At 48.0% G+C, this 17,793-nt stretch overlaps 1 protein-coding gene across 1 annotated transcript in view; it reads right to left on the bottom strand.

Annotated features, from left to right (window-relative positions):
* NRXN3 (neurexin 3) overlaps window positions 1-17,793 on the bottom strand; it is a gene marked incomplete in the record, with an annotated part of 200,881 nt that overhangs the window by 137,087 nt on the left and 46,001 nt on the right. The window contains 4 exon segments of the mRNA XM_072427916.1: window positions 3,375-3,758; window positions 4,780-5,218; window positions 9,062-9,223; window positions 12,783-13,084. Coding sequence (XP_072284017.1) covers window positions 3,375-3,758; window positions 4,780-5,218; window positions 9,062-9,223; window positions 12,783-13,084 — 1,287 coding nt within the window.

Here is a 17,793-nt window from a genome sequence, read left to right as displayed (position 1 = left end):
TGCATTATAATTATATATATATATATATATATATATATATATATATATATATTATACACATACATACATATACATATACACACACTTACATACATACAATATTCACCAGAGATTCGATCTGATCATATATAGTTCTGACATATACTGCAGCGCAGTACAGAGTCTGATTGGTTGCCATGGGTGACTGCACTATAGTGGTCAGGAAACTGCGTGGTGGCCACAGTGGCCGTGCAGTCCAGATAATGTGGGACGCTCAGTGTGGAGAAGGATTAGAAAAGGTTTCTCATTCTCCGGATAAACGCGGCAGAGATTATTGCAGCGCTGGGGTTATGCTCTTAAATCTCTAATCTTTCAATTGCTTTGTGCACAGACGCTGCGCCGATGATTAACTCCCACACTGCCCAGCCGCTTTTCGTTAGATTAGGGAATGCTGGGGGAAGTGGGGGCCACCGGCAGGGGAAGGGTTAAATGTGCAATAAATCGGCATTTTCACGAGCACTGGATTACAGGAAATCCCCAATTCAGGAGATTTTCTAATTACAAAAGGTTTTACATGTAGAGAGGAGGACAGTGCCCCCCGCTGAAAGAGAGGTGAATATGTGGAGCAGAGCGCCACCTGCAGGGTGGAATAAAGAACCATGTGCATACTTATTTAAGAAAAGTCTTTGAATGGAAGAGGACTGATGCAACAAAAAGCACCGACCCCAGATGTAGCGGTGGAAGGCCCGTTGCCCCCGCTATAGGAGTGGAAGATTCAGGTGCCCCTATTCAGAGGTGGAAGATCCAGAGGCCCGTTAATTCAGGGGTAGATCTGGGGTGCCCTTATTCACGGGTGGAAGATCCAGGCCCCCATTTTCAGGAGTGGAGGATGGAGGTCATCATATCGGCCATATTCTGGCTTAGATTTTCACACTTTGGTAAATCTCCCCAAAAATGATCGGCATTAGGAGACCAAAGTTCCACACGCTGCAGCTTTGTCACTTTTCCCATGGAGATTCTGAGAGCTTTCAGCCGAATCGGCCTCCAGACAGAAATCTGTTTGGGGGGTTAAACTCTCTGCAGCGAGGCTCCGCCATTATACAGATGAGATCATGCTGCGGTCTTGGCTCCGCTCTCTGTGTGCATCTTATCAGTTTATCGTTCACATTCCCTCCGAGGTCATTGGATTAGAATGGAGCGCAGGGACGCGGCTGGCTGCTTTGTGAAATTAATTGGAAAAGAGCCGCCTGGGGACGCCATATGAGGCCGGCAACATCCTCCAGCAATGTGCGTGCAGTGACCGGCGGCCTGATCTGCAAAGCTTCATGGAAGCAGCATGGAGGAGCATACATGACGCCATGTTTATATCTGTACTGGGGAAAAGAAGGTCTTGGTCATCCAACTGGTTGACCTCCGCCATCATCAGACCTCCACTATCAACTAAGTACCTGAACTCTCCCATCATCCGGCAGGTCTCCAACATCATTGGACCTCCATTATTAACTACCTGACCTCCGCCATCATCTGTCAGGTCGGCCCATCATCTGTCAGGCCTCTGCTATCAACTACCTGACCTCCGCCATCATCTGTCAGGCCTCCATCATCATCAGACCTCCACTATCAACTAGCTGACCTTCCCTATCATCTGTCCGGTCTCCGCTATCAACTACCTGACTTCCATCATCTGTCAGACCAGCTTGAGCTGAGACAGGCAGATGTGTGACATTCAGTACCTTTAAAGCTGAACTGCGGGCAAACAGCTAAATTCGCAGATAAGGGAACAACTCTGTACAGCCAGGCTGATTACCCTACATTCCTCTTTGCCCCACCCTCAGCCTGTGATTGGATATTGAAATATTAGCAGAATATTGTTTGGGCCTTCCTTCTGCTCTTTCCTCTTATCAGTATATTCCTCTGAGCTCTGTTTTAAGGTAGATAGGTCTTCTCATGTTTGAGCTGTGCACTGTGAATCATAAAATAGGCCATTCACTATTTCATCCCTTGTCCCATTTCCGTGGTGCTAATCTTTGCAGCCATTTCTTAGTCTGCACACCAGTGAATGCCCCATGGCGAATCTGAGGGCAGGATTCCTAATAGTGACAACAATGGACAGTGTAATAAGACATACATATAAGAGATACAAGGACATAGCGTTGTCACCCCATAGCAGGAAGTATCTGAAAAAAACCCTCATACCAGGATTTCCAGGGAATTATTTTATTAGGCTAAAGATTTAAAAGTTGGAAAATTATTTGTAAAATTTCATGTCTGAGAAAATGCAGGTGGGATGCAGCCTCTGTACTGCAAGGTGTGCAGCTCCATTGCAGTCAGTGGCTGCGTGTGATGTGCATTCCACATGTGGGAGGAAATCATTCCTTGATGATGAAGATTTCATTTCTCCCCATCTCTTGGACTTCAATGATATCAATCTGATTGTTGTTTTTTGTATTTCTGCTTTCCCCACCAAACTGCAAATGTATCAGCTGCAGGACAATCTTGGGCCACTCAGCAAGAAGGGTTTGTGGGATCCTGGCCAACCCGGGCCACTGGGAATCTAGATACAGATCCTTCTCCTGGACCAAGAATCCGATTTGAGGCCAGGGATGTGGCAGGTGAAGGGTTAAATTTGCCACCCCTTGGGGTCACAGCTGGTGAAGGGTCTGAGAGGACAGAGTGAAGACCCTTCCTGGAAATTCCATTCCGCTCACTGCGCCTCTGCTAATTGAGTGCTATTTTCCATCATTACCCATGAAGAGACCCCCCCCCATACCCAATAACAATACGGTAATGATCTCAGTACCACTTCAAACCACCAATGGAGAGGCAGAAGGTGAATGATGAAGGTGACTATAGCAGACATGAAATGAATGTGGAGCCAGCAGGTGAAGTTATATTCCACAAACAATGATTTAATCAGCTGTAGAATTATGAGAAAAAGCACAAATCCCCAGCTGCCTATTAACACCACTTCAAACCGCTTATTAACACCCTGAGACAGGGGTCTGAGTGTCCACCAAACAGAAAGGGATTACCGTACATTGGGGTCTAAATATCCCCCATACAGGGAGGGGATCACATCGGGGTCTGAGTGTCCCCCATGCAGGGAGGGGATCACATTAGGGTCGGAGTATAAAGCACAGCTGATGTTGAAACAATATGTCCACCATGATGTTATCAAGGAACCAGATGGAGTGTTTCAATCTATACCCAAAAATCTCCAACTCTGGCACTTCTGTTTTGAGTGATCTCAGCATAAGCCAATACTCCCCCCCCCTCCCCCTTCTTAGATCACAGTAAAGCCCACCACGGGTTTACATTCTCAATCCCAACGCAGCCCCAAAGAAAAGCCAGGATTCACCCGCTCACAGACCCCAGGGTCACAGACCTGCACTTACCTCTCTCACAGGTGCGCCCCCAGTGTCCAGTGCCGGTGCAGTCGCACACAAAGCGGTTCCAGCCGTCCCGACAGGCGGCGTTGTTCTTGCAGGGGTAACTGTCGCACTGCTTGCCACTGACGCGGTTACAGAAGGATTTCACACCCGCCGCGTTCTGCGCCTCCGCCAGCTGACGAATGTTCTTGCTGCGACCATCAATAAACAAATCACGGATGCAGCCCACGTAACCGTAGTTCAACATGGCCGTCCACAGCTCCGTGGGTAGGATGAGTCCGGCCCGGTTCTCGGGGAGACCCCCCAGGTACATGTCGCCTTCCAGGTCCAGAATCTCGCTTTCCCCGCTGGCGGTGAATGGGGTGCGTTTACTGTTCACAGAGATGGTGCCTGCAGGAGGAGAGAGGCCATTAATACACTACCGATGAATGGGAGGGTCATCTATACGATTTCAGTTTTGGGGAATCATCGAATATACAGAAACAGCTATGATTGTCAGGGGGGCTGCTTAAGGACACCCCTAATATTAGATAACCCCATAAAGAGATCTAACAATAAAGAAATACTAAAGAAGAAATGATCACTGAATATATATGGGGGGGGGTCCAATATAATTTACTGACTAGAGGGGCTGCTCAAGAACTGACTGAGGGGGTGATCCTAGAACAGCAGCCCATATGACTGACTGAAGGTGACTCTAGAATCTACCATGATCTGTTGTGATGACTGCTAAAACCCTGCAAACAGCAAACTCTACAACCCCCATTAAATTTTTGGCTGAGGGGGGAAAGCTGTTCTAGAACCCCCACTTTATGATTTGCTGTAGGGAGAATTCTACAACCCATCCTCCTTTATGATCTATTGGACGGAACTACCCTGGAATCCCCCAGTATTGGTGTCCTGGAACCATCATGGGTGTTCATGCCCCCCGCCCCCATCAATAAATAACAGCCATGGGTCAGATCATTTATGAAACAATTGCCTCAGTTGGGGTATTTACTCTCCTCGCTCCTGGGATAATTCAATCAATCAATCTTAATGGCGGAGTGAGAGCGATCTCTGCACAACGCAAATGTCAGGAGCGCATTCATTGGAAAGGTTAATACAACGGGGAGGTGGGAGGGCTCCAGAGTGCAGCAACGGGCAAGCAGGATCTGCGCAGAAGCCACGCAGTACCCCGGACTGCGTCCAGAGATAATGGATGAATGGACTGATCATATCAGGGTTTTGTGAGCGGGGTGACGACTTTTCTGCACCCTGATACCACGATAATTTCTTTGTTACAGAAACTTCCAGGAGCTGCAGCGCAACATCCAGATACACAGGCAGCCTCAGCAGAAAGCCGAATATGGCTCCTCTGCAACTGGACCAGAACCACCAATCCCCCACCCTATCCTCAGCTGCTTCATACCTGATCTGCCATCGCGTTGGATGTCCACGTGGCACCATTCTCCATCGTTGGCCTTCTTGCTGGTGGCTTTCACCTTGATGGTGCCAGAGCCCATATCAAGCAGGAGGTAGAGATGTCCATCCAGCAGCTCCACCGCAAAGAAATCCACTTTGGTGTTCTTCTGGCTGCGGATATCCTTGCGGTCCTGCGGCTTGCCGTGGGTGAACAAGATGAGGCCGTTGGGCTCAGTGGTGCGGAAGTCGAAAGAGATGGAGCCCATGCGTTTTGTGTTCCACTTGGGCAGACTGATGTAGGCCTCTGGGCTCTCAAAGCTGATTGGGTCCAGTGTGGCCACATTCTCGCACTTGAAGACCACGTCACCGTAGATCTTCATTTTGGTGTCACCGATTCGGGCCAGTCGGGACAGCTCTAGGCGAATGTCATTGTTCTTATAGACAACCTGCCATTGTGAGAAAGGTCAAAGGTTAGAAAAGTGGGGCCACCTGTAGGGTAAGTTTTATCTCAAATGACCCCATTCATATTCCATCACACATATACAATCCTCACATTACAAACACATCACATTGAGCATCATGGGAGAGCTAATGGGGCGGCCCTGCGGATGCTGAGAGATTTGAGTCTCTTACACTCCCCACCATGGGGGCATTTCATGGGGTGGGGTAAATTTTCAGCACCACCTATCTATATGAATACTTCTAATGTGTTCCCTGGTTCACTGTGAAGCTCCTTCCACACACACTGGAACAGAAGCGGGAGGCTGTACATTTTTTAATCATGTGACAGGAGACTGCAGTCTTCTTTTGCAGCACTATGGAAATCCTGCTAAATCCAACTGTAAGATTCTCTAAGGAACTGGACAGAATACTGAGCTGCCATCGCTGGTCATGGGTCATTTTTTAGGGTCAGTGATGGCACAGGGTCAGGGTGACAACCATGGAGCCAGAAATGTCTGCTCCCACACCTCTATCCCAACAGGTTCTCTTTAATATGAGCAGAGTGGGTACTCCTTGTCATGGATAATCGCAGCCTGGAAAATCCCTTTAAGTGGTCTCCCTTTTTATGGGGACTCCCATGTATGGAGATTTCAGCTTCTCCCCCTGCAGCTGAGCCATCATCATATGGGGGCATGGAAAACTCCAATCATATCTGAGGACAGTGACGCGCTGCAAAGACCAGTGAGCATGTATGTACTATGTGCACCTACCTGGCTCAATATAAATCTAATGGATAGTTTGGATTAGACCAGATTGCACTCATTTCATGTCTTTGTCAGAGCTCCACCTTCTGTCTGATTGCACTCTATCCTCCGCATAGTGGCCCCGGGCCCCATAGAGAAATACTGCCAATAATACTGAGCCGCTATGGATCTGCACTTCCCCTTCCTCCACCTTCATCACTTTTTCTAGGTACACGCAGGTTTGAAGGATCTCAGCAGCTAGGTTGTTCCTGACATTTTGGAGAACTAAGCACAGATCTGTGGATGTCGTCCGCCTCCAATCCTTCTTTCTCTTCATGTAATCCCAGACACACTCCATGTTGCTAGAATCTGGGCTCTGTGCAGCTGTCCCATCACCTCCAGGACTACTGACTCTTTTTGACATACGCTGTATGGCTGTACGCTGGGGGTCGTTGTCCTGCTGCAGAATAAACTTGGGGCCAATCCGACGCCTCTATGATGGGTAAGTATCTGTTTGTATTTCTCAGCATTGAAGACACCAATATACCTCACCAAATCCCCAACTCCATTTACAGAAACTTGCCAGGAACCTCCACCATGCTTCACAGTTGGTTTCAGTCACTCATTATTGTGCCGCTCTCCATCCAATCCACGTCAGAGGCTTTTTTGTCTCAATACTCCCATAAAAACCTCTTCTGCTAAGACTTCCCTGAAGAATAGGTAGGTGTCCCTGGGTCCCTCGGGTCTCTGCTGGGCATCTTCTGATTTGGAAGGGAAGTAGCATGATGAGACTTCCATCTACAAGTTTCATGGCTGACCTCGGTGTCTCTTAGCCGTTTTTTGTGCTTCTCCAAAGGAGTCTGAACAGCAAATACTGAGGCCTGCTGAGAAATTTGAAATATCCGACTGTGTACCCAGAAAAATTGACGTTGGTGTGAAGGCAGAGGGCAGTGACAGCAAATATCGATCTGATTCAGATTTTTCTTTGATAAATTTTTATTTGTGAAATTCTTCTTACTTTACAGCATTTTAACTCCTGAATAAATATTTTGCACATATTGCACCCCTTATATCATCATTGTATATACATACAACATACATGATATTCATCTCTACACTGACCAAACATTACAGGTGCACTTCCCCTCTCCACCACCAGTTGTCACCCTGCACCACAATACTCTCTCTGTACATTGAACACACGTGACCCTGACATATACTTAGAAAACGGGTTGCAAGGGACTTCCTGTCCCGACTCCTGAAATTATTGGCCTGCAGGTTGGGAAGAACAATAAATACTGAAGTGAGCTTCTTCTATAGATGGGAAGCCCCGGTAACACTGCAGTTTCTCTAATGATGAAAAAGTCACGTGACTCCTCCATGTTACATACGGGGTGGTCAGTCTGTGGGATAATGGCGTCACTATTGTGTGCGTCAGTGTAGTCCGAGCAATCAGCAGACACATAATACTCCATGTACAGCAAGTGCCTGTGTGCACCCCCCCCCCCCCCCATCACCTTCCTGAAATAGGGGTGTAATTACCGTGCGCCTTTACCTGCCCTCATCCGCTGACTCAGACTTTGTAAAGGTCACTCCGCTCCCTGCTCCCCGCGCAGCACTCAAAGCGCCGCAATCACGGGGGATTTAGACCTACAATTTCATCCTATTTAAAGACAGAAAAGTCAGATGGACCTCAAAATATACCGGGCACAAAGGAGGAGCGTGTCACCGCAAATATGGGAACAATGGAGGAGTATGTCACTTATCACACACCAATCACATTTAGGCCTGGCTCCGCTCCTGCATGCATGTCTCCCAACAAAAGACCGAAACCCATGACTCCGCCCATCACATACAGTCATATATATGGGGACACCAACGTGTGGGAGATCCAGTTGCCCCGCTATGGTCATGTGACTCAGTGACATTCATAGTTGTCAGATCTCCGTGTCCAGGATTATAACGGACATGTCATCGGGAAGATTTCACAGCTTTATTGGTATCAGAATTTCCTAACATTTTACGGTTATTGCCCTATGAATCTCAAGCTGTGTATCTGGCGGAGTCTGCAGTATGACAATCAGATCCCAAAAGACAAAGGTCTGACTGTCCACTATGGCATCCCCAGCATCCCTACATCATCAATGTACAGCATGCACAGCATCACCTAGTGGCTGCCGTGGGGAACCACAGCCTGCTCATGGTGGAGCCGCTCGCTGGGTCTGTGGACTGGTCAGTAGAATGGGAAATGCAGCCCTCTGTGTACAGCTTCTCCCTTTCTGGGGTCTTTGCTTCCCCACACTGCCTGACACCTCATTGAAGCAAGTGCTGTACACAGATCAGCCCCTGGTGACTGGTCATCTGCTGACTATAGAGCTACAATGTTGCAGTCTGATCCCTAGGGGAGAGGGAACTGAGGAAATGTATCTTCCCTGCTTGCAGCAGACTAATGACATAATTTCAGCCTAGGCAAAGACACTGACCTAGTAATAAAGGATGTCTCCTCCTTGATAAGAGGTGGAGATTTTCTGAAATACGAGGCTGTCAAGAGTACATTGTGACACTTCAGGAAATAATTAATTCAGATTTGTGGAGCTGCTAAACGGTCCTCTGATGTGAGGTTCAACATGACATCACATGACAAGAAATTACCCCACATAAGATACACCATGACATCACATGACATCCCATCACATCGCATGACAACATATGACATTACATGACAATAAATATATCACATGACATACCATCACATGACACAAAATGACTTGACATGACATACCATCACATCACATGACAAAATATGACATTACATGACCAGAAATTATGATACATGACATACCATCACATGACAAGAAACCTCAAATGACATAAAATTACATCACATGACATACCATCATATGACATGACAAGAAATTACATCATATGACATAACATCACATGACATGACATAACAAGAAAAGACCTTACATGACATAAAATTACATCACATGACAAGAAATGACATCACATGACAAGAAATGACATCACATGACAAGAAATAACCTCACATGACACCACATAAAGAATTTCCTGGATCCCACACAATCACCGGGGGTCACTTACCTCTTTCAGGCAGCCCATGAAGTTGTTGCTGACGGGTGACCCCGGTAAGTCGGCAGTGCTGGGACTGCCCCCAACATAGAAGAAGTCATCTGAGCCCAGCATGGTGTAGTCCTCCTGGGTGTAGCCGGTTGTAGTGAGGATCCCATCCACAGATATTGTCACCTTACAAGGGAAGAACAAGACACAGCGTCATCCTCATCCTCACCGCCCCAGCTAGACCTCCGGCCACTTATAGATACCAATCATTACCACAATGCCCGATATCCAATCATATTGTCCGGACCGGGAACTGCCGGCATCACATCTCAGGCCCCTCCACAGCAGCACCCAGCATTTCATGTTCATGAAAGACAACGTGGCCCCGGAGACAGAATGTGGCCCCTGGAAGAGATGCCAGAGCCCAGACACCCCCCTAATGGTGACCCCCTACAAATCTACATCTCTGAGAGGGTCATGGCTCATTATTACTGACTGAGGCCGGAGGATGAACATGAAATGCTGCCATGTGAGCACCCACTGAACACCCCACCTACAACCCCCATCATGTATGGGCCACGGCTACAACACGGAACATTTCAGGTCATTACAGGTCATCAGTGAAGCTGAACTCCATCCAGATACAAGACCCTGTATTAGCCATATGTAAACAATAATCAGAAGAGCTCAGACTGGGGGAAAGAGAAGCAGCACAAGGAGCCAATCAGGTGTTTAGCAGTACAAGAAGCATGATAAGAGAGAACAGAAAGAGAGCTTCTCAGTCTGCTGCTTCTCCTTCACTGTCCAATCACAGGCTGGGATGGAGAGGAGATGTGAAAGTAAAACTGCAGCAGAGAAAATCTGGTCCCCTTCCCAACCAGGCACAGCTGAGTAAATCTTGGGACTGTATAGACAGAAATACGAATCTAGGTACATCGGAGTTTTATCTGTCTGGAGTTCAGTTGTGTCCATTGCACATTCTGCATGAAGATTGACTGGATGACCCCACAAGGGGGTCACTTCTGAGCTCCACCCAGCAAATGGTCACAGGTGTTCGGTATGGAGACTGCCCAGATATGGCTGGAGCCCCCCTCCCCCATCTGAGTATTGGGGCACCTATGTTGTATGACCCGTGTTGTATGACAGAGGGTCCAAGGCACTTATCCAGTCGTTCCTTGGTGACACTGGGCACAGCATGGGGTCACCACATGCCACGCTTCTTCCCTCTGGCTGTGTGGGTGAGGTGTACAGCGGCTGGCACATAGTTGTCTTTGCTGCAGGGCTGGGTGGGACTTGTCCTCAGTCTTCCGACAGGTAAAACCTTCTACATCCTGTATGACAAACCCTCCACCCTATGCAGTGCCCGCACCACCACCTGCCCCAAACCGACCAATGAAAAACCAGAGTCTGAAAGCAATAAAGGGAGAAGGAAAGTTCTGGAGCCCACACCGCCACCGCTGAGAAAACCGCAAACACGCATGCCTGGAGGACTACCCCACCCCCGCTACTCTCCCCAGAGACCTGAACCAGCCAATCAGGTGATAATGACACATAGGGTGATGGGGTGAAAGGTTAGTTGGTTAGAGGGAATGGGTGAGAGGGAAGGCTGGAGGGCTGGTGATACTTTCAGGTATCCATTGCTATCGGTGTTGCAGTACTGACATTCGGCCTATAGGTGGTCAGATGACTGAAAGACATCACCTGTTCCTGGGGCAAGAGGGAAAGCCTGACATGTGACCAGTCTGAACCAATGGGACGCCAGCACACTCTGTGGGATGGTAACACTTTGTATATATCAAATGGACCCCTGTTGGGTACAGAAGGTTCCTCTGTAAGCCCTCTGAACTCAATCTTCCAATCAGTGAGGGGGGTGTACCTAAAAAAAGGGGCAGGGGTCTGTGATTGGAACATGTTGAGTGAATTGGGGGGCGGAGATTTTGCAGGAAGAACCCCATCATTATCACGGGGAGGGGTTAGAGCTGTCATGGGGTTCCCCGCACCCAGTGACTTTATACAGTTTCTATGGGGGGGGGGGGGAATCAGAGAGCTGTAGGGCTCTGTGGGGGTGAGAGAGGTATATAGCCTGGGCGGGATATGAAATGTGTTGGGCGGGGCCTACAATGACTTCCCACAACTTACTGGACAGCTGACATATCAGTAAACTATTTCCATTGATTATTGGCCGCTGCATGATGGTTGAATGAGGAACATCTAACAACATGGGGGGGGTACCCCAAATACCCCCATACTGTGCCCCCACCAAGCACTCCAGCCTTCCTGTGAACATGGAGACACAACAGCATGCAGAGAGTGAAATGAAGAGTGTTGGGGTGGCTGAAGGACGAGGTGCTGTGACCCCACCACCGAGAGATCGGGGGACCGCCAGACATGAAGGCAAATAAATAAATCCTGACCAATCATACCCATGTGATGAGGTGACAATGATGTGATTGGGGCACAGGGTGGCACTGACCGCCAATGAACACACCGAACGCCAAGAGGGTAAAGGGGGATTACATGATCTATACGTGATCCGTGTCCTATATAGATCACAAGTCGACCTGGGTGTGGGGGACTACAAGTCCCAGCTACACCCCACCTGGCCGGAAGTGGATAACACTGGGGGGGCATTTATTTATTTCCGTCATGGCGGAGGAGGGGGAGGAGAGAAAAGAAACACACGGCAAATCCAGAAATTAATTTGACAAATAAGAATGATATCTACCAGACAATGTAGTTTGTTTACCATAGCGTGTCCAATGCCTGAGTGCTTGGCGGAAAAGTGGGGAAAAAAGCAAATCAAAGTGTGAACAGACGGGTCGTCATAATCCAAAAATAAAACCAAAAACAGATCAAACAGAGATGGTCAGTTAGAGGGAGTTAGTACAGCTGGAAAGGAGCTGGTTAGTAGCAATGACACAATACATGAATGAGCGCGCACGCAATCCCTCCCAATCCCCTGCACACGCCACGCTCCATGTGACTCATCCACGTTCCCTCACGGCTTTTCCCCCACGCACTTCATACTTACGTGGAAAGCGGTGTCATCCCAGAGTGATTCACTGCAACACACACAGAGATTCACCATCATATACACCAGACCAAAGCGTCAGTGCTCTCTGACTACATTCTGTCCAGGGATAAATCTTCATCGTGAATTATATGAAAATCGTGGATAATTCAGGGCGTGGCTCCCAGGGTCTCATCGCATTCATACTGGACATGTAATATTAGGATGTATCGGATTCAGGGTGTAGCCTGCTGCACGGCGTGTGAATTTCTATAGATCTGATGATAATCGCAATATCTGGATCCTGTGTGTGTTATCTGTGCTGTTCCCTGGGGTGTGCTGCCACCTGACACGTGTATATGCCACCTGACACGTGTGACTCTGAGACACTATGACTTGTGTGCGCTGCGATCTGAAAACTGACAGTAAATCTGACACCGCAAAGAGAATGTACCATGTGATATTGATCTCAATGTGATCACCACCAACCGATGTGCCACGTATGCTACAATGCCCGGCCACGAATTCTAAAACCTCATGATATTCTCCCAATTACAGGGGCAATTTCCAAAAACCGCCCTCTGTGCCCAACTCTGTAATTTGATGACATTTCCGATGTGATGTAATGCCGCTCTTCACTTGTCACCCCTATGATTTTCCGTCAGTTCCCCCTCTCCATCCCTGACCTTATCTAGCCGTGTGCCCCTCTGAATGAGGCGTGGCCATCCCTCTTACCTGGCGTAGGTTCCGAGTCACCTTGACGTCGTGCCATTCGTTGTCATTGAACTTGTCATTGGACGGCTCCACGATGGCCTCAAAGGCGCCGGAGCCGAGGTTGATGACCAGGGACACGGCCCCGCCCTTTAGCGCCAGATTGACGTAGTCAGCTGACTTGCCGGTGTGCAGGATAAGCCCATTCCTCTGGCGGGTTTTGAAGGACAAAGTGATCTCATCGCTGCTGCTCTGGATGGGATTCTGCGACAGGTCGTAGCACAGGTACTCTGAGCCACGGAAGGTGGCCACATTCTCCTCGCGAGCTGCCGGAAAAATAAGAGGACACAAATAAAGGAGACGGCAATGTACAACCAAAATCAGTGGAGCCGCCCAGCATCTACCTTAAGAGAAACTCTACACTAGCCTGGGATGGGGGTGGGAGTACCCATACCCAGACTTTCCCAGAACAGCTTAAGCAGTGTTCTCCCCAGCCTCTTTTAGCCGAGCGCACCACCCGGCACTTTTCAGCAAACATCCGGATGTTTTTGGATGGTTACTGATGAGTTGGCTTACAATAGAGGGTCTGCCACCCGCCTACAATTTCTTCCCACCCGGCTCAAAAAAAATTCTGGGTTGAGGACTGTTAAGGCTCTGCAAGATCTGAGAGGTGATATCAGCTGCACTGACATGGATACCCATCATGTATAGCGGGGACCCATTAACCACTGGCTGGATCCTCTCCTGTCCACCAAACCGATATTCACCATACAGCCTCAGCCACAGCCCCAGCTAGCCACTGCCCACCAATGCTTCAACCAAAAATTGCCCCCATAGTGCCCCCTTTCCATTAATATTCCCAAAGAGCCCCACTCCACAGATACCCCCAAGGAGCTCTTCCCCTCTCTACAGATACCCCCAAAGAGTTCATCTTATACAGTTCCCTCCCAACAGCCCTTTTGTTAGACCCCCTACCCCACAGAGCCCCTCTAGCAGACCCCTCCATAAAGCCCCTTATATAACCCCCCAGAACAAATCAGCACTCAACACGGCACACCCCAGCAGAGCTTATAATGACACGCCACCAATAATAATGACACGCTTGTCCCTGGATCCATCCTGCAGATTTCAGACTCCACAACGATCACCAGACTGCAGGGGGCGACACAAAGCTGGAAGACATAACCTCATATACAATTCTGCATAATGCAAACTGACATTTGAATGGTTGCTGCATCTTCATACTCACTGAGAAGAGAAACAATGTAACAATTTATTTCACCAGGATGTCACCACTCAATGTCCAGCCTGAGAAAAAATCTGGGGCCAAACAATAAATTACCACTGCTGAGGACCCTTCCCCCCCCCTTCACCAACACTCCTCCAACATGGAGCCCTGGCCTTGCTAATGCCAAAGAATTCCCTTAAAGCAGAGCTGGAGAGTAAGACAAAGAAGTATAAACAATCCACAGACTGATCTGTTCAGTGAACTGGGATATAGGTAGCATACAGATACAGGAGTTTCTTGACGGGAGTCATTCCAATTTCATCCACCAGGTGGGCGCTGTGCTGCTTAAATAATGCAAACTTTAACTATAAAAAAAAACAAGCCCAACGCCACCAGGTGTGCAGATTGAGAACGACACCTGCCGTTAAATTTGTATCTGTACATCCACCGATCTCCATTTACACAGATCTATAAAACAATAACATTCACTGAACTTACACATCTGCCCCTAAGGAATCAGGAGCCAGTCAGTGCAATCATTCATCCACCCCTGACATGAAGAGAACCTGTTTCCAATAAAGGAGCCAAGCCTCACCTGGGGTCACCATTTACTTCCTGCACAGAGATTGTGATTGTATACAAAGTTACAATGTTTCTGTTTGGTCATGGGAAAGGAGACTGAGGAAATGCTTCCTCCTGTCTGCAGCAGATTGATGATATCATCTCAGCCTAGGCAAAGTCACCAACTAGAGCTCTGGGACAGCATTTTCAAACACGGTTGGGCTTTTCTAAAATAAAAGACTGTAAGAGTACATTGTGATGTCAGACTGGCAGATCCTCTTTGTCCCTGTACATTATAATGGTGTCTTTAGGTGATGCACACACAACAATTATACATAACGGAAAATCAGAGCTTCTTATTTGCAGTCAGTGAATTCAGAGGATCGGGAAGCTGAGAGGTCAGCCATGACATTTCGTGATGGTTGCTGCACTCATGTAACCTCCATGTAGACAGCAAGCTGACATCATCCCAGGAGCGCCGGCTACGCGGGTAAAGTGTGAAATTACATTGAGTGTCCCTTGGGGTCGCTCTCAGGAAATCTAACACTTTATGCAATTGGCCTCTGTTAGTAGAAACATGCAGCCAACCTGCCCCCTGAGAGCCGACCCTGGCGAGGAGAGGGGGAGGCAGCGCTGGAGTCCCCTCAGGCAGTGCAAATAAATAGAAAAAAAGAAACACAGAGCGCTCCAACGCACCACTACGTGAGTGATACTTGGGGGGGTGCTGGCTGTGCGGAGACCATGAATATTTATGGAGAAAAATCGCCACCATCAGATGAAGAGCGGCCTTTAGTCCCCTCATACCCATCCCCTGGATTCAGCCCATTTGAGGGGGCCAACGCATGATATTTCCCCCAGCACATGGGAAGTCCTGCATTGAGCCCTGCACATGTGACACACCAACCATCCATGAATTTGTGTTGAGGAGTAAATGGGCTCAGAATAAACAGGCTGCATGCCACAACACCATGGTACATACAAATTTAGAGGGGGGTCAATGTATCCTGCAAACAGTCCCCACAGCGCCACCCAGAAAACAGGCTGGACATATCTGTATGACTGATCAGCAATCATCCGAGGTCACAATCTACTTCGTGGACACGTTCATGGAAATCCCTGTCTGTATCCATGCAGTTCCTGGCTGTGTTCACAAATTTCTGACACTGATCAGCCTCAAAGTGACAATGTTGCAGTCTGATGAGGGGGACTGAGGAAATGCTTCTTGCTGCTTGCAGCAGACTGATGACATCATCTCAGCCTCGGTAAAGTCAGTGATGGGCGCTTAAGGACATTTGTTTAGTGACGGGACAACCTCAAATCCCCAACTCTCAGACCAGGGAGGTTGGGTGTTACATGGGACCCCAAACAGGCAGTGGTAGGGATTCGGGTCTCAAGGTCATAAGTTCATAGTGCCCCCCCTTTAATGAATTGCAGTAGTTGTAGGCCCGGCCCTTTCAGCACCAACTCCGGCTGATGCCCACATGGCCCCTCTTGCCTTCCTCTTGGCTTGACCTTGTGTGTGTGGGGGGGGGGGTGAATGAGCATCACCCAGATTATTATTATTACACAGTATTTATATGGTGCCGACATATTACACAGCCCTGTACAAAGCCCATAGTCATGTCACTAGCTGTCCCTTAAAGGAGCTCACAATCTAATGTCCCTATCATAGTCATATATGCACATATGCACATAGTGTCCTGGCCGAGATTTGAACCTGGGACCCAGCGCTGCAAACCCAGATGTGTTGTATCAGCTTTTCCAAGTAATTGCAGTGACAGTGGTGCAGCCCCAATGCCCTCGGAGTCCCCTAATATCCAAACCTTCTGCATTCCTAATCTATGTCCGTTGCCAATTCATCCTGCATTCTGATTGGTTGGAGGTTTTCATGCTCATTAATATTCATGTATTTCTTTGGGAATTTTTTGTGGGTCATTAAACATCCTCACATTTTGTGACCCCTAGCATTGGCTCCCCCAAGGGTCAGGGATTTGGGTTATGGCGTCCTATTTAAACATATTGGGGTGTCTGATGTTGATTTTGGGGGTTCTGTTCATCTTATTTCTGTAAATATTTATATATTATGTTTTTGGTTTTTTTTAATAGTATGTCTCCCTCTGTTTTGTTTTGCACTATTCAGTGGTTACGGTTTCACTGGTTCTGGTTCAGTTGTATTGGGTCATTAGGGTGGGGGATAAGGGGGTCTCCTGTTAACCCTTCCCATGCCGGGTCACATGACAAATGTATTACAAATAAAATAATCTCTAGAGACAAACCGGAGGAAAACTCATCGCCCCCTCCGTACACCACGGACCCCAAAATATAGGGTGTGACCTGCGTAGCGGTCACCAAAATCTGCTGAAATAAGCAGAAGGTAAATGCCCTGATAACCGATAAGCGGGAAAATTCTCCAATCTGTTCCTGCTGACACCACATAAGTGACATTTCTATACAGTCAGGTAACGCAAATCTCTCAGCGCAGCCAGAAAATAATGATCTGCCGTCTGTGAATGGAAGAACCAATTCCTGGAGGAGAGAATCAGATTGGAACCGTGCCGAATGGTGGCAGCCAAGACAGCGCCAATGTCACCGGCTCGCAGGTCCAGAGTGTTCGGTGTCCTTGAGGAGGACATGTGCAGTACCCAGCTGCAGCCAACAGAGGTCCCCATGCAGTGAGATTCACCAGGCTGTCAGCAGCACAAAAGATCCAAAATAATTCTAAAAATAAGCCAAGCATGACTACTAGCGCTTAAAGGGCCACAACGCTTCTATGAAAGTCTAGGGGAGGGGGCAAGAAAAAATTACTACATGGTGATCTTATTGTTCAGAAGCAGCTGCTGCGATGTCTGCACACGGAAACTCCCAGAATATTTCCACGACATCAATCCAAGGATGAACCCCCAATGACCACAAATTGCCTGAATCTCCGACACCACCACCGGAATCTCCGACACCACCACCAGAAATTTAATTTTATATGAAATATTACAGAGGTGACAGAAGAATCTGGAATTTCTGTGTCTTTACCTTTAATGTATGAGACAGGCTGTCTTTTCTATAATACATTATGAATGATTAGATGGTAAGCTCTTGGGTTTTTTAAGTTCACAAGTATCACAGCACCCATTATAAATAACAGGGCTAAATGTCCGTGGTGCCCAAGTTGCTTCTGTTCACCTTGACTGGACATTGCTGGGGCTGGCCCATTCACTAGGTATAGACATAAACCTGAGCAGAATCATTTAC

Source organism: Pyxicephalus adspersus, chromosome 12 (genome assembly GCF_032062135.1).
Source record: "Pyxicephalus adspersus chromosome 12, UCB_Pads_2.0, whole genome shotgun sequence".
NCBI classification, from domain to species: Eukaryota; Metazoa; Chordata; class Amphibia; order Anura; family Pyxicephalidae; genus Pyxicephalus; species Pyxicephalus adspersus.
Note: the sequence above shows the minus strand (reverse complement) of the source record. Positions and strands in the feature narration are given on the sequence as shown.